This window comes from Thermobia domestica, chromosome 17 (assembly GCF_964235325.1).
Source record: "Thermobia domestica chromosome 17, izTheDome1.hap1.1, whole genome shotgun sequence".
NCBI lineage: Eukaryota > Metazoa > Arthropoda > Insecta > Zygentoma > Lepismatidae > Thermobia > Thermobia domestica.
In genome coordinates, this window is record NC_137470.1 from 161,883,659 (window position 1) to 161,902,404 (window position 18,746).

At 36.9% G+C, this 18,746-nt stretch overlaps 1 protein-coding gene across 1 annotated transcript in view; it reads left to right on the forward strand.

Annotated features, from left to right (window-relative positions):
* LOC145674452 (uncharacterized) overlaps nucleotides 1–18,502 on the forward strand; it is a 42,457-nt gene extending 23,955 nt beyond the window's left edge. The window contains exons 3-6 of the mRNA XM_081744521.1: nucleotides 221–404; nucleotides 4,959–5,078; nucleotides 12,797–12,981; nucleotides 17,378–18,502. Of these exons, the coding sequence (XP_081600647.1) occupies nucleotides 221–404; nucleotides 4,959–5,078; nucleotides 12,797–12,981; nucleotides 17,378–17,765 (877 nt within the window). The 3' untranslated portion in view covers nucleotides 17,766–18,502. The remainder of the gene's footprint in view (nucleotides 1–220; nucleotides 405–4,958; nucleotides 5,079–12,796; nucleotides 12,982–17,377) is intronic.
* Nucleotides 18,503–18,746: the final 244 nt, after the last annotated feature.

Below are 18,746 nucleotides of genomic sequence, written 5' to 3' on the forward strand. Positions count from 1 at the left end.
CCCATCAAGTATGCATCGGGGAATCGCAGTGATAATTTCCAAAAAATGTAAGTTAGAAATGTATTCTCACAAGAAAATTATGTAAAAATAATACTTTAAAATGTAAGCTATTCAGTGCTATCAACTTTCCAACATCTCAACAATTTAAGTTGGTAAAGTTAGAGAAAAATGCATTTACATTGTTACCAGAGCCTAAGTTATTTGATTTCTTCTCTGATAGGTTGTCACCACCCAAATATAAGCCGAGAGAGCTGGAGATGTTCAAGAGAGTGGTCGCCATGATTGTTAATGCTAATGAATGTGGAGTTCCAAGAGAAGCAGTGCTGAGCTTTAAGACCTTCAAGCCTCAGGATAATGGAGAACAAATGATCGATATGTTTATAGAGGATAATTGGTTTGTGGAGGTAAAAAATGGATTAATGCTTATAATGTTAACATTTAATATATAAGATGCTAATGAACTATATCGACAAACTTTAAGAGGATATTCTTCACATCAAATTAAGACAAAAAAAGATCATGTGGGGTAAAAGAAAAGCATAGTTTCGTAGGTAGGACAGTCCAAAACATGAAGAAATATACTACAGAATGTGGTATTCCGAACACAAGGAACCGTGGAGCTGGCGGTTTCTAATACTTCGACTTCTTACCGATGCATTCTGTGCTGATTGCTGTCAAGGCTTAACTTTTGCCTACTTTGGACCTACCTATAGTTCAGTGCATATCTAGAAATTCTGTTGGAAGCATGTCTGGGAATCATGCCCTGTGGGGAATCTTTTGACCACCATTGTACATCGTTGAAATATGCATTTTTTGATAGCGTGTGTGTGTGTGTGTGGCTCCCTTACGTTGATATCAACCGGCACATTATGGTTCCTCGTGTTCGAAATAATGCGTGTTGCTATTTATTTTATCCTCAACTTTGGACGTTCGTAGCTCTGAAACTATGCACTTTACCCCACAGGTCCATACGAAAGCTTTTTTTCATACGAGGAGTGATCAGAAAATAAGGTTACACCTGCAGTGAAACGTGTAAATATTATTTCATACAGCCAACAGATTGTACATACATTACGTTATTTTTGGACATAGTCTCCAGTCACTGGTGAAAATCCTGTTCTTGTGTGTTGAGCCACGTTATCACGAAGTGTTTCACCTTCTCGACTGAAGCGAAGTGACGGCCTCTTAGGTGCTCCTTCAAGTGCGGGAACAGGTGAGAGTCGCTTTGAGCGAGGTGCAGGCTGTAAGGAAGGAGGTCGATGATGTCCGAGCGAAACTACTTCAACAGTGTGGCGGTCTTCTAGGTTCCTTGTCGGTGACGTTTTCTCTACCAGCCGCAAACTTTCGACACCATTCTGCGACATGCTGAAGAGATACTACAGTCTCTCCGTAAACTTCTACCAGCTGCCAAGAATTTTAGCCACGGTTACATGTTTCACCCACAGAAATCGAATAACTAAGCGGACTTCTTTGCGAGACCAGTTTTCTAAACGAGTCGTCATTTGTGTTTACCTACAACTAGCGCTGTAGGTGGCGGGTGGCTGAAACTCTGCACAGTTGCCAACTCCATGTATTACAATTACTGTACACTCCTCATTCCTCTATAACAGACGAAACTCAAGAAATATCTGCCTTGTTACCTTAGTTTCTGATCGTCCCTCGTATTTTGATATGAGAAATAACCTCTTAAATTTTGTCGGTGTAAGTCATTAACACCCGATATATATATCCTACCACTCAAAAGTTTCCGAATACCCTCGATTTGAGTGATTATTTACTGTAGACCTATTATTTTGACACGAGAACTTTGTCGCCGTATGTCAGTGTTAATGTATATACCATAAAATTTCGCGACAGTTGGATGAAGATTTGATATATACTGTAGATGACATATCTGATTATAATTCTGAAAATGGACACAAAAAAGATAATTTGATATTACATAATATATATCGATATGTTTATAGACTCGATATGTTAAATAATGTATATCGAGGGTTTCAAAAAAAGATTCCCAAAGGACTACAGACCAATATTCTACAAGTCAAAATAAAGCGTAAAAATATAGAATTCTATACCTTTCGGATTCACATCTGAAGACACGAATTACACTATGTGGCACCGTTGCAAATAAAGAACCACACAGTACATCTACTAATCAAATAGTTACATCGATTCTTTTGAGATGGCCGTTCAAAATGAAATGAAATGACATCGTTGAGTTTTACGTCCCACGGTTATGCCGGTTAGGCTAAAGGAGACGGTGATGATGAGTAATGAATAAAATGGTGGAATGAAGAAAGTGCGAGGAAACGGGAGAACCCCGAGAAAACCCACGCACGCGGTGTTTGTCCACCACAAAGTTCACTTGCGGGGGCTGGGATTGATCGAAAAAGATGGCTGTTCAAGTCGATACACGTTGGCACTAGCACCAGCTATTAGAGCAAGAATCAATGTAGCTGCTTGATGGATTAGAAGAGCAATGCTAATGGTTTTAAATTAATCTACAACATTGCCACATTGTAAAATTTTTAAATCCCCATAACAGCTGAAGGTTGCTCCGCAGCTTGTAACATTGCATAGCTTTCTCGGGTCATTTTGACCTGCTCTGTTGTCCATGGGCTTCATTTTTTAAAAACATCCGTTGCATACATACATATATACATACATATATATACATACATACATACATATAATACATATAATATATATAGGGTGTTTCAAAACAATACCGGCAACGTTTGGGAGGTGATTCCATGAATTTTTTTTTTGATGGTCCATAGTTCCAATACTATGCGACCTACCGTAGTCGGGTCAAGACCACTTAGAAACTAATATTTCGCTATCCAGAAATACATGTCTCAGTATCCTGCTGTGCTCACCCAACAATTTTTATAGAGGGAGTGTGGTTAAGAGAGGTAGTTCTGAAGTCAACACTACCCTCAGGCGATTTTTACACATAAATTTTGCTATTTAAAATCGAATAAGTAAAATGTTTGGTCGCGATGCTTTGCACAACCCATGTTTTGGCTACCTTAGCTTCATGTCAGAATTTTTTAAAAAATGGTAAGATAATAAAGATTCAAAACGCCTCAAATTCAACTTCAAAGGTACAACATATATGGTAAAAGTAGCCGGTAGTGAGATAAAAATTTAATTTCGGGAGCCTATGTGTATAAAAGGATATTTCTCACTATTGCTTTTTGGATATCACAAATAGGTATAAAAAGAATTATACGGTGCTTTCCACTACCTATGTTTCGGCCACCTCAGGTCCGTTTTGTAGCTTATTATCTCTGTCTTGTACTTTGTGGTTTTGTCTTTGTTTTCTTTCAAGAAGTGTTACAATAGATGTGGATAACTTCTAATAATTTAGACGAAAACTTTTGTGATAACTATGTTATAACATGTACTATTAAGTGTGGATGAAAATATGATTCTGATATTGTTCTATCTGCTTTACTTTTTCCACCTAAATCATTTAAAAACTCCATTCTTGTAAGAAGCAAATTGTTCTTATCCCCAATTGGGTTTGGATCCGGAAACTCTTCCACCCCCATATACTTATTAAAATTAAATATATTTCTCTTACTTCATTTTAATTTTTTCCAATCATATAGAGAAGTAACTCACCTAGTTACTGTACTTCAACTATCCTAGTTTGAGAAAGTGCAAGCTGTTATATAGCCGTGATTACGTCGTACAATTACACTTCTTAAATACGTTTAAAGGAAAGAAATAAATACGATGAGTTATGTCTGCTTTATTGAACCCTTGCCAACAACTCAGAGAGAGACAGACAGAATGATTAACAGCGAATGCAACGGCTTATACAGAGTGTTCCACATAAAACCGGTACGCCTCACGCACGAGATTCAAATAATACTTTAACAGCACCAATGAACTAACTAACAATGAATAGATAATAGTAACGTTAAACCGTTAACTGTTTATAAGAAATGCTGAAAGTGTTGGCCATGGGGATCCAGGCATCAGTGACCTCGTTTGATGACTTTACCATCAACACGCTGCAATTCTACACGCGTCATGTTAATTTCTCTAGTAATGTTTCGTTTAAGGTAGTCTCTTGTGTGAGGATTGTCAGCATACACTTTGCTTTTCAGTGTGCTCTATAAATAAATATCACACGATGTTATCAATTCGCTGTTCTAATGCAAACTGTCCCATTTCTGTCACAAATGTTCCTTATTACCACAAGCATTGATTCAACACATAACACATTGTAACAACACAACAATACGAACTTCTTACAACAACTGCTGCACGAACACACCGCTGCACTCAACTTTCCGATAAAATGCAGTGTATCCAACTTTTGAGACAGTGTTGTCACCTCACAAGCAATTAAACTAGAGATGATTAACCGGTACGTGAGGCGTACCGGTTTTATGTGGGACACCTGATATATGCTTCATACCATACATTCTTTGCCTAAATTAATGATACATTCCTCAGCCAACATTCTAAAATTTCATGAAACTAGGTTATTACAATGTGACAACACAAATCAGCATTTAACATTTATAATTATTGCCAAAATTAACTAATGTTTTACATTTCACTTTATATTATAACGCACTACTTACCAATTTGAACATTCCGCTATAATGAAAATATCTGCCCACGTACACACCTTCCTCTATATGCTAGCGCAAAAGCAGGAACATATACATGATAAAAATGGCAACCATCCGTCAAATTTTATTTACCAATATTGCAAATAAAATTTATAATTACTTACAGGTAAGTTACTTACTCTATCACCACCCATAACAACTAGAAAATAAGTCTTAATAAAGATAAAAAGCAATATGCTTCTACCTATGCAAGAAGCATCACACCAGGCTCAATAAGGGTAAATTTTGATGTTTACAGAAAAGTAAAATTTTGTTAATTAAAGGGATTACTGATCAATGAAAATGTTTTCTCTTTTATAGAGAGATGGAAAGTTGTTCTTCAATCTTCCATATTTGACGAAAAGAAGGAGCGAAAGCCTTATAGATGGTCGTGAGGGATGTTTACAGACTTGTCCTTTGTGCTACGACTACATATTGACAGTAAGTACATAATTTGCTTTACAAAGATAGATTTTTGTAGCTAAATTATAGTGTATGTGTCGTAAGTTGCTGGATACTAGTAGTTATTCAGTTCTCAATTGACTAGAGTAGCACTAGCTGATTGACGTAAACAATACTTAATGCTGTTGCTCATTTTTCACTTTAGTAGAGTAGCAGTAGCTGATTGACGTGAACAATTAATTATTCAGTTATTAGTTCTCAATTGACTAGAGTAGCACTAGCTCATTGACGTAAACAATACTTTATGCTGTTGCTCAGTTTTCACTTTAGTAGAGTAGCAGTAGGTGATTGACGTGACCAATTAATTATTCAGTTATTAGTTTTCAATTGACTAGAGTAGCACTTGCTGATTGACGTAAACAATACTTTATGGTGTTGTTCAGTTTTCACTTTACTAGAATAGCAGTAGCTGATTGACGTGAACAATTAATTATTCAGTTATTAGTTCTCAATTGACTAGAGTAGCACTAGCTGATTGACGTAAACAATACTTTATGCTGTTGCTCAGTTTTCACTTTAGTAGAGTAGCAGTAGGTGATTGACGTGAACAATTAATTATTCAGTTATTAGTTTTCAATTGACTAGAGTAGCACTTGCTGATTGACGTAAACAATACTTTATGGTGTTGTTCAGTTTTCACTTTACTAGAATAGCAGTAGCTGATTGACGTGAACAATTAATTATTCAGTTATTACTTCTCAATTGACTAGAGTAGCACTAGCTGATTGACGTAAACAATACTTTATGCTGTTGCTCAGTTTTCACTTTAGTAGAGTAGCAGTAGGTGATTGACGTGACCAATTAATTATTCAGTTATTAGTTTTCAATTGACTAGAGTAGCACTTGCTGATTGACGTAAACAATACTTTATGCTGTTGCTCAGTTTTCACTTTAGTAGAATAGCAGTAGCTGATTGACGTGAACAATTAATTATTCAGTTATTAGTTCTCAATTGACTAGAGTAGCACTAGCTCATTGACGTAAACAATACTTTATGCTGTTGCTCAGTTTTCACTTTAGTAGAGTAGCAGTAGGTGATTGACGTGACCAATTAATTATTCAGTTATTAGTTTTCAATTGACTAGAGTAGCACTTGCTGATTGACGTAAACAATACTTTATGGTGTTGTTCAGTTTTCACTTTACTAGAATAGCAGTAGCTGATTGACGTGAACAATTAATTATTCAGTTATTAGTTCTCAATTGACTAGAGTAGCACTAGCTGATTGACGTAAACAATACTTTATGCTGTTGCTCAGTTTTCACTTTAGTAGAGTAGCAGTAGGTGATTGACGTGACCAATTAATTATTCAGTTATTAGTTTTCAATTGACTAGAGTAGCACTTGCTGATTGACGTAAACAATACTTTATGCTGTTGCTCAGTTTTCACTTTAGTAGAATAGCAGTAGCTGATTGACGTGAACAATTAATTATTCAGTTATTAGTTCTCAATTGACTAGAGTAGCACTAGCTCATTGACGTAAACAATACTTTATGCTGTTGCTCAGTTTTCACTTTAGTAGAGTAGCAGTAGGTGATTGACGTGACCAATTAATTATTCAGTTATTAGTTTTCAATTGACTAGAGTAGCACTTGCTGATTGACGTAAACAATACTTTATGGTGTTGTTCAGTTTTCACTTTACTAGAATAGCAGTAGCTGATTGACGTGAACAATTAATTATTCAGTTATTAGTTCTCAATTGACTAGAGTAGCACTAGCTGATTGACGTAAACAATACTTTATGCTGTTGCTCAGTTTTCACTTTAGTAGAGTAGCAGTAGGTGATTGACGTGACCAATTAATTATTCAGTTATTAGTTTTCAATTGACTAGAGTAGCACTTGCTGATTGACGTAAACAATACTTTATGGTGTTGTTCAGTTTTCACTTTACTAGAATAGCAGTAGCTGATTGACGTGAACAATTAATTATTCAGTTATTAGTTCTCAATTGACTAGAGTAGCACTAGCTGATTGACGTAAACAATACTTTATGCTGTTGCTCAGTTTTCACTTTAGTAGAGTAGCAGTAGGTGATTGAGGTGAACAATTAATTATTCAGTTATTAGTTCTCAATTGACTAGAGTAGCACTAGCTGATTGACGTAAACAATACTTTATGCTGTTGCTCAGTTTTCACTTTAGTAGAGTAGCAGTAGGTGATTGACGTGAACAATTAATTATTCAGTTATTAGTTCTCAATTGACTAGAGTAGCACTAGCTCATTGACGTAAACAATACTTTATGCTGTTGCTCAGTTTTCACTTTAGTAGAGTAGCAGTAGGTGATTGACGTGACCAATTAATTATTCAGTTATTAGTTTTCAATTGACTAGAGTAGCACTTGCTGATTGACGTAAACAATACTTTATGGTGTTGTTCAGTTTTCACTTTACTAGAATAGCAGTAGCTGATTGACGTGAACAATTAATTATTCAGTTATTAGTTCTCAATTGACTAGAGTAGCACTAGCTGATTGACGTAAACAATACTTTATGCTGTTGCTCAGTTTTCACTTTAGTAGAGTAGCAGTAGGTGATTGACGTGAACAATTAATTATTCAGTTATTAGTTCTCAATTGACTAGAGTAGCACTAGCTCATTGACGTAAACAATACTTTATGCTGTTGCTCAGTTTTCACTTTAGTAGAGTAGCAGTAGGTGATTGACGTGACCAATTAATTATTCAGTTATTAGTTTTCAATTGACTAGAGTAGCACTTGCTGATTGACGTAAACAATACTTTATGGTGTTGTTCAGTTTTCACTTTACTAGAATAGCAGTAGCTGATTGACGTGAACAATTAATTATTCAGTTATTAGTTCTCAATTGACTAGAGTAGCACTAGCTGATTGACGTAAACAATACTTTATGCTGTTGCTCAGTTTTCACTTTAGTAGAGTAGCAGTAGGTGATTGACGTGAACAATTAATTATTCAGTTATTAGTTCTCAATTGACTAGAGTAGCACTAGCTGATTGACGTAAACAATACTTTATGCTGTTGCTCAGTTTTCACTTTAGTAGAGTAGCAGTAGGTGATTGACGTGAACAATTAATTATTCAGTTATTAGTTCTTAATTGACTAGAGTAGTACTATCTGATTGACGTAAACAATACTTTATGCTGTTGCCAGTTTTCACTTTAGTAGAGTAGCAGTAGGTGATTGACGTGAACAATTAATTATTCAGTTATTAGTTCTTAATTGACTAGAGTAGCACTAGCTGATTGACGTAAACAATACTTTATGCTGTTGCTCAGTTTTCACTTTAGTAGAGTAGCAGTAGCTGATTGACGTGAACAATTAATTATTCAGTTATTAGTTCTTAATTGACTAGAGTAGCACTAGGTGATTGACGTAAACAATACTTTATGCTGTTGTTCAGTTTTCACTTTAGTAGAGTAGCAGTAGGTGATTGACGTGAACAATTAATTATTCAGTTATTAGTTCTCAATTGACTAGAGTAGACTAGTTGATTTACGTAAATAGTACGTTTTACAGTTCTCAATTAATTAGAGTAGCAGTAGCAGGATGACGTAAACAACACATTATTGTGCGGTTTGTGACAATGCGTGATTCGTGAATAATAGTTTGTTCGTGAGTAATACGTTGTAAGAAGTGATTTTATAAACAATTGAACCCATTTTGCTTTTATGATTGAAATTAAAATGAAATAGAAAGTTATCGAAGGATGAACATGTGTTCGCACTTCAAAAGCAGTGGTTAGCGTACTTCAGAAACTGATTTTTCTGTCTGAAGAATAATAAAAGACAAACAATTATGTGCTTTCTTTGAACATTTGTGGATCGATATCGCCTTCTCCCTATAATTTAAGTAAGTTGGAAAGAAATCTGTTGAGGGACAAATATCTGACGAACATAATTTTAGAATTCCTTCTCAGAGCCACTTGTGCGGCAGACGAAACTGCTAAATATCCTGCTGCATAATGAAAATACAGATGCGCCAAGAGTCACTTGACAAAAGTACATTGAAGCACATTACAAGAGCTTTTTTTCGATCAGAAGATCCAATATATTTCATTCAATCAAACGTTTTCTTGTACGCCCCATATTTTGAGAACTACATATAGTGTAGTCAAACCGAAACTAACAATTTACTCGGTATGATGTGCTTATTCCGTAAAAATATGAAAACTGGATTTAGAGGCCGTTCAAACATTTTGTGGCCTCTGATCCAAAAAATCCAATATATTTCATTCAATCAAAGATTTTCTTGTACGCCTCGTATCTCGAGAACTTCATATAGTGTAGTCAAATCCAAACTATCGCTTAACTCAGTATGATGTGCTTATTGTGTAAAAAAAAAAAAAGTATGAAAACTCGATTTAGGGGCCGCTCAAAAATTTTGTGGTCCCAGATCCAAAATCTAATTATTGCCCAAGATCGCAATCTTTTGATGCATTTTAAGGATCATTCCCAAAATTCTTAGCCAAGATCGCAATTTTTTATCAATTTTTTTGATTATTCCTAAAATTCTTGTTTCTCTCTCTCTCTTCATTAAGTTGCCAGAAGAGAATCACATGAGATGTCGAAATGCAATTGAATCAAATCTGTTTATTGGAGATCGCAACATCCTTCATACCAAAAGACACTCTCGCGTTCAATCATTGTGAAGTACTAAACATGAAATCTTATCGACTACAATATAAGTGCCCGCCAATGATAAAATGCATGATGAAATTCGATTTCTGCAGAAAGAAAGGCACAATACAGCTGTCACTCATCGTCGAAAAGTTAAGCATTATGACGGATGTAAGTGATGGGAACTTTATTACTTCACAATTGCTACAGAGAGTTTAAAGAGGGACTTACTGACTTACACAACGAGAGAAGCCGAGAATGGATGTCTGCAAGAAACCAAGAATGGTATAAATCCAAGAATCTTGTAATAATGTATTGGCGATATCTGCTAAGAGAGTCTTAGTTATAACTGCTACAATGGCATGGGAGACCTGGGTTTCATTCTTCGTGGAAGCTCATATTCGGATCCAATGTTAAGCTGTACGTCTCATATAGTCTCACTGCTAATAAGAACACTAACCTCAAATCCAACTAACGAACTACCTAACTGCTTTAAATAAAACGATCACCCGAATTTCTGGACCTGAATCAAAAGTAAAGCTGAGGTTTCCTGACATACGAGTTCAATCATAGAACAGAAATAAGAACTCAACAATGTACTGTATTTTCTATGAGACCTCTAGAAAAATATTAGCAAGGTACATCTTGTTTTTTGGTTCATAGTGTCAAGTAGAAAATTCCAAAGCTATAATTTAATTAGTTCTATAAGTAACCAGATGAGAATGCTCCAAGAGCATTGCCAGAACGAACTTAAAAATAATGGAGAGACGGAGCGGGAAGGATACCTGTGATTGTTCCTACATGTATATCACCTTCTGTTTCTCGCAAAAATTCGCAAAATATCATCTCTCTATGACTTACAGTTCTCGAGATATGGCTGCTTAAATATCTAGAATTTTTTGGCCAATGTCCGGGGAACGGTGGCTAGTTGGCCAGTAGACAGTTAATCAGTGGCCACCGGTTACTATTTGGTACCAAAATATTCACCATCCTCTTAGGTATTGATCAACACCAATATGATCTTTGTTTGACTTACGGTTCCCGAGATTTGGCTCCTTAAATCTCCCGAAATAGGAACTATCTTTTGGCCAATATCAGAGGAACGGTAAGTCATAGAGACACGATATTGATGTTAATCAATCCCTAATAGAATGTTAAACATTTTCGTACCAATATTAATTGATGACCTCTATCCAACTGGCCACTGGTTTGACCAGTGGCCACTGTACAACTGGCCACTGGCTACTATTTAGTACCAAAATATTTACCATCCTGTTAGGTATTGATCAACATCAATATCATCTCTCTACAACTTATGGTTCCCGAGCTATGGCTCCTTAAATATCTAGAAATTGGCAATTTTTGGCCAATACCACGGAAATGGTAAGTCATAGAGAGATGATATTGGTGTTAATCAATACCTAAGAGGATGGTAAACATTTGGTACCGATATTAATTGGTAGCCACTGGCCAACTGACCATTGGCTAAATCAGTGGCTAGTTGGACAGTGGCCATTGGTTACTATTTGGTACAAAAATATTTACCATCCTTTTAGATATTAAGCAACACCAATATGATCTCTCTATGACCCACGGTTCCCGATATATGGCTTTTTAAATCTCTGGAAATCGGCCATTTTTTGGCCAATATCTCGGGAACGGTAAGAGTGACGTGAAAAATTTAATCACTTTCTCTGATAATTCTTGATGCTCTATCGAATGCAGGATTCAAAATTAAAAAAAAAATCGCAAATAGCAGACAACAGACAGTCGGACAGACACACAGACATAGAGAATTCAGTAACGAACATTTTAAGTTCGTTGAAAATAAGCCTTAAGAAGGTAACTGCCTTACTTATTTCGTTGTTTACTAGAAATTTGCTTTGTAAACTAACTGCTTTGTAAACAAAAACAATGTCGATTTTATACGATTGTTGCCCACAGCAGCAACGTTTATTTGCAGGACTTGTATCTGGTGATGCTGTAGTTTACTAAACAAAATCTATAGCTAATATATTTTTTTCTATAATAGTAATATGATATTGCAGATGAGCTCACAATTAACAACTATCTAGATTTTGACACTATGGCTTCTGTCTTAGTGCTCAAAATAAGGCGGGTGAGAGAAAGCTATAATCCAGCTCAGTTTTAATGATCTCCCACGTCTCGAGCCTTCACTTGAGATTTTGTTCCACACACCGTATTGGATCTCTTAGCTCGCATTGCATGGTTTCACACTTTCCTTTTTACGTTTTCTAAACTAGGTAAGAATTTGATTGATGGTAGACAATAGAATCTGAAGGTTTGTAGAAATTTGTCTTTGGCTTGCAGCGAGGTCGCATTGTCCCACCATCCAATCAAGTTCGAAATCATTCAACTTTGGTACTTTTGAGTCACAGCATCTTGCTTCTCTTGTGAAATCTTCACGCTGTCCACACATGAAATAAACAAATTAGGACCATTAATATCATCCATTGCAAGTTGTCTAGTTACTTATAACATCCCTCAGTAAATACTGCAGCGGATAATTATTTTTATTTCAGATTGTAGTCAATTCATTGTACAGTATCGTGAGTCACTTCACCAGTGGAAATGAGAGAAAACAAATCGTAATTTTGAATGAAAATTTATGTGCCACTGCATGTAGATATAGCTTTAAAATCACTTAATTAAAGGTCTATGTTTTATTTATTTATTTATTTGAGGTCTAGCACCTCATTGAGTCATAACGAAAAGTATGTATTCAATCAATACATGCTTTCTTCGCCAATAATTTAGAAACAAGTGTACTAATCAGAAAAGTATTTCTGTGAGTAGAGAAAATATATTTTTTTTTTTGGTCATGATATGTACTCTCGTCAGCTATATCAATTTATTTCATACGTAGGATGAACGTAAATTTAGGGTATATAATGTGCCAAGTATTCTACATTATTAAACAAAGTAATGTATGCAAAACATTATAATGAAAATCCTATCAGGACGTACTATGAATTTAAACTCTGAACAGTGACTCCTGACTGATGACATATCAACATGCATACTTTATATGTTGATGTTCATGAATATCATATTTAGGCTGTATTTTACTCTTGATAGGGCTTTGTATGTCAATTTTGCGAGCAAGAAATACACAAGAAGTGCTTGGAGCAGTGCATCCGTAACAATGTGAATTTCACGTGTCCTACCTGTGGAGAAGATTGGACAAACGTAGATGCCGTGTTGAATTTAACTAAAGGTTACGTTGTTGGAAACACAGCTCCATTAGCTGAGGCGGAAATTGGGTAAGTATCATCCCAAAAATATTACAATTCAGCTTATATTTTATTAACAATTTGTTGTAACTAGTTCTACAAGGTAGCAAAAAAAGTTCTTGCCGTTCTAGAGCAGTGATAAACAAAGAACAATACAGTGGACAGTACGCACCTTAAGTTTTCTAAATAATTTCCATCAGCATCCAACATCATTTACCAAAGTTCCTGCAGCTGCACAATACGCTGGTGATAAAACTCGGCGGTTTGGATGCAGAGAAATGCGTAAGTGTGTTTCGCAAGTCTCCCTGATTTGCGAAGGATCTCTCACGGAGGTTGTTGTCAAGGAAATAAAGCAGGTGGTAATCGGTTGGCCCAAGATTGCGATGAATATGGTGCATTGCACAGCGCCTCCCAACGAATTTGCTGAAGGGCCTCCCAGGTCCCCTTTGCCACATGTGGTTTGGCATTATCCTGCAGGAACAGCACATCCTTGCGATTCTACAATGCCGTCTCCGTCTGCCGCAATGCACTATGCTTACTTTGCAACTGGTGAGAGTAGAGGTCAGAAGTGAAGGTCTGACCAGGTTGAAGGAGCTCGTAATGCTCCACTTGCTGACAATTCAAGAACACAGAGAGCATAACCTTTGTGGGTGCAGATGTGGTCTTGAGGTGTGGAGATCAGGGTCACGTGGCGACAAGAAATGTCTGGTACGCTTGGGAGTATTATAGAGGACCCACTGTTCATTAGCAGTGAGCACGGTATCAAAGATGAGTGTGAAGAAGGTGCCGAGTGAGAAAGCTCAAAGAGGCTGTCACTCGTTGTACCTTGTTGGCTGCCGACAATGTGTGTAGCACCCATTTGCTTAACTTGTATGACTTCCCTATCCCATGCAGGTGCAGTTTGACTGTTTAAGCGGAAACATAGAACCTTTGTGCAAGTTCATCACACGTTAGATCACTGTCCTCCTCGATAGCTGCTTTCAGAAACTTGTCATCTAACACATGTGGTCATCCATTGCTAGGTTCACCTGATAGGCTCACATCTCCCGAACGAAATTTCTGGAACCAATGCTTGGCGGTGCGTTCGTTCACGACATCCTCGCCGAATGCCTGACATATGCGGAGACTTGATGTGGTATCTGACAGGTCCACTTTAAATTCATAGAACAAACACAAGCGTACAAGCTGATTCGATACCTCCATTCTCTTCGACACTGGATGGGCTATGACTGCTGTGTGTGTGCAACGTTCCCGTATTACTGAAGGTCAATGGTAAGAAGAACTCCCGATGCATCATGCATCATTTCGTTTCTTCTCTGTGATGATTAAAGGGACATCAAAAACGGCACGAACTTTTTTGATTACCTTGTATGACTCACGAAACCCGAAGATTATTGATGTAACAACAAAAATCTTCTGATTGAAGTATACAAACAGCATTGTGGTAACTTAATTTTCTCTGATTCTGCGTATTATCCTCCCATATTTTTGTTGAGCTATCCAAGATTTTTTTCTCTGAATATACAGGGCAGGGGCGGATCCAGGGGAGGGCGATCGGGGCGATCGCCCCCCCAGAAGAGGATACTTTCTTATTTTATATATATAAATAAAACCCATCGCAAAGTTTGGAGCCCTTAAAAGTAGCAGTATGACAACCCACCGCCCCTCCCAGAAGTTGGTCCTGGATCCGCCCCTGATACAGGGTGGCTAAAAAGTAGGTATACAGTCCCGTACTGATCAACCCGTACTGATTGGTAGACCTAGTTCCTTTATTATTTGTTCTGAACGTCTTTTTATTTATAACTTAAGCCCGGAACAGTCGAAGCAAATAAATCCATAAACTAGAATGTTATACTTGACGAATGCAGGGGTGTATACCTACTTTTGGGCAACCCGTCGATAAAGGAGTAAACCTATTGATTCACTTACTTAATCATCATTAGATTTCCCAAATCTTTGAGTGTAAAAACTTGATATTTTGTCCAAATTTTCTCACAAACTGTGCGTTACGAGCAATGTTCAATTTTGTACTGTGTTGAGGACGATCTGTTTGAATCACTTTCTATGTATATATAGTCTTCCAATGAATAAGTCGAGATATTTGAAAAACTAAGACACTCTGACATCATAATCGCATTTCGAATGCTGATGACCATTCTCACAATTTGCATTGTAAAGAGATCAAAGCAAGGAAGACAAAGACTCTGCAGTAAAAATAATAAGTACGAGGAAATTCTTCACTTTAATCATTGCGATACTTCAGTATGTTTTACTACAAGTAAAATACATATAGTCGTAACAAAACTTTCTTCATTAGACTTTTAGACTTTCAAACTGTGCTCTGCATAAGTAGAAAAAAACACGTACATTGTTACGTAGCGCGCAATAGAGGTGCCAGTCTCGATGACCTTATTGCATTGTTAGGATCACGCTAGTGGGACTTATTATACAGGGTGGCCCAAAAGTAGGTATACAGTCCCGTACTGATCAACTCATTGCATTTTATATCATTTCTTATTGTTATCCATCAGCTAGGCTTAGTTTCTTTATTATTTGTTCTTAATGTCTTTTACTTATATCTTAAGCTCAGAACAGTCGAAGCAAACAAAGCTATAAGCTAGAATGTTATACTTGATCAATGCAGGGGTGTATACCTACTTTTGGGTCACCCTGTACAGTATTGTGTGTTAGCATGTCGGTCTGTCTGTTTCTCTTCACGATAACTCTTGTGAACGGAAGTAAATTTTTGAATTCTTTCGAGTTCGTTGACAGAGTCAATCCGTTACCTTAACGGGTAACGGAGGTTTACGTCTTATCCGTTATTACATACAGTAACTCTTGAACGAAAGGGAATTTTTGAATTCTGTTTCTTTCGTAGAAGATAGATAGAGTAATTATCTCCGGAAATTTTGCTAATGAAGTCAATACGTTGGCATGTTGACGGGTAACAGTGACTTACGCCTATACATTATTTTACACAGTAACTGTTGAACGAGAGCAAATGTTTGAATTCTCGCTTTTGCGAAGGTAGTAGAGGTTACACATTTCACCACTAGATTGCAGCAAACGTTCTCCAATTTGTGGACGCAGCAAAAGCAACTGAAACTTGTGTTTCGTGATTCTTTATACTGTCTACCAAAGTTTGTTGCTACTTAATTCTTGGGAAAATTCTGTACAAGAGAGAATGATCAGCCAAAAACTGTAGTAATTTTCAAATTTCCTGCTGAGTTTAAATTAAGTGGAATTTGAGGATGTAAAACCAGTTCAATATTTTGGTATTTTTTCAGAACAATCTTATACAAGGTGTGATCAAAGAGTACAGTGAATCTGGTTGCACAATGCCATCTATCGATGTTGTATACATTTCAACTAGTAAGACCGGTAAGCCTAAACCTTCCGTCAGTGTCGAGTTTGAACGAGTCATGTTAGTTGGCTTCCAGAGGCAGAAGGGTGTCTGTCGCGCGCCAACATTAAGTTTTGTTCTAAGCTGCAAAAACGTGCCAAAGAATCTCACGAAATATCAAAATCAGTGTATGGCGATGGATCGGTGGTATTGAAGACTGTTTACAAGCGGTAAGAGCGACTCATATTCGACAAGGAGTCGGTTGAAAAGGAGCAACGATCCTTGGACGTCAAAAATATATGAAAACGTGCAAAATGTGACACAAATGATTTGTTTAAACAAGCGAATGTCTATTCAAGAACTTTCGGACGAAATAAACATTTCGTGTGGGTCCGTGTAAAGCATTTTAACTGGCGATTAAATGGGAAAATGGCTTCCTTCTTCACTTCAAAAACACGCCGTGCCACACCTGGCTTTTGATCCGCGAGTTTTTGGCCGAAAAAGTATTCCTATCTGTCCACATTCGCTGTGCTCTCCAGATATAGCACCATGCGACTTCTGACTCTTCCTAGAAATTGAAACCGTGCCAAAAGGAAAATATTTTGACACAATTCCGGACATTGAGATTGCCACGATAGAGAGCTGAAAGCTCTTCCAAAAGAAGTCTTCCAGAAATACTTCCAGTCATGGATTCAACGTTGGAATAAGTGCACTGCTAGCCAAGGACAGTACTTTAAAAGAGATCAAATCACATTCCTTGTAAGTTTATTATTTTGTCTCTAATAAAATTATTCGCCGTATATTTTGATCACACCTCGTAATTTTCTCTCTTCTTTAGACTTGCTTTCAGGCTCCTTAAGAAAGAAGGAAAGGTCTGATAAGGGCACTGACAAAGCTCATGTATGACATTATAGTGGAATTTCTTTTAGAGGCTCCAATTACGTAGCCAAGAGTCAGTAGAAAACTCAAGAAAAATGAAAAGTAAGCTGAATATTATTTAAATTATACGATATATGAGTAAAATTTTGTGACTAGTTTTTGATATTTTTATATTTATGATGACTATTTTTTTTTTTAATTCAGGAGCGTCATTTCAGAAGAGTCAGCAGGTCTAAATAACTTCTTGGGTTCCGGTAACTCTGTCTTTGCTTCCACGGATACAATTGGCCAGTCTTCTCAACTTCAACTCCTTGTGATGCATTCTGGTGACGAAGATGACGGTGACTCAGTCCAAGATACCGGCAGCATCACCACTGGCAATGAATCTGATGATGAAAACCTGAGCAAGAAAGAAAATGCTGGATCAAGAACCGAAAATCCCTCTGCAGATGCAGAGAAGGGAGAGAATAACAGCAAGGAAGGTGATACTGAAGGAATGAAGGAACATGATACAGAGAGTGACCTTTTCCCACCACCAAGAGTCATTTCACGTCGAAATCATTGCTGTGGTCTCACTTGCGCTATTATGTAGTTTACTCACTCTTCAAGTTACCTTCAAAGTAAAAATTTAAGGTGCTTACAGCCGTGGCAAGTAGTGGCGGTCAGAACTGGCGACATGTACTGGCCACTCCCTCAGTTTCCTCCAAGTATGCCTATACATCGGATAAATACTTGCCGCAAGTAAAAGAGTTTTACTAGCGGCCAGTTAGTGTATCGTCAGTCGGTGAACTTTTAAAAATTCTTGCCTATAAGTGGTTCTTACAGATTTGATTTTTGATCACAAGAAATTATTCACAGACATGTTTAATTACAATAATTTGCAATAAATAATCCATTTATACTGGCAATGTTTTGAAAAGACAGTTCAGGCCACCAGCAGTCAAGTAACCGACCACGTGACGTGCTACTCACCGGCCGCGCGCCAGTAAAATCAAACTTGTTTGAGTTTCCTGTCCGCCAATCCAGTGGAAATTGGTGAGGACCAGTAACTTCCCGCCAGTTCTGGCCTTCTATTTGCCCCGTCTAAAAGCACCTTTAGGTTGTCAGAAAAATTTAAATATGAATTTGTTTGCATTTAAATAATTGAGATTTTTTTTTAAAAATAATCAGAAACTCTGTAAAGTTGAATACAGTTAAATTAGTTTGAAGATAGCGTAAGAGGAGATCGAGCGACTTTGAAGAATTATAAGGAATTACGAAAGGGATTTAATATATTCAATGAAATATGTAAATCTTTGGCTGTAAACTGAAATAAATCATTTTCAGTTACGAGAAGATTAAGTTTATAATTCTTGGAGGAAACCTAATAAATTTCCTTTAAAATGTATCTTTCTGTTCGTACTTTAAGTTTTATATATTATCAAACATTGTTAGGGTCATAGGATCACGTGGGCAGGTCATGTAGCTAGAATGGAAAAAAAAAGTATGAACAATTTCAAAGTCTTAACTGGAAGCCCCATCAGTAAACGTCCATTAGGAAGATCTAGGCGCAGAGGGGAAGACAATATTAAGA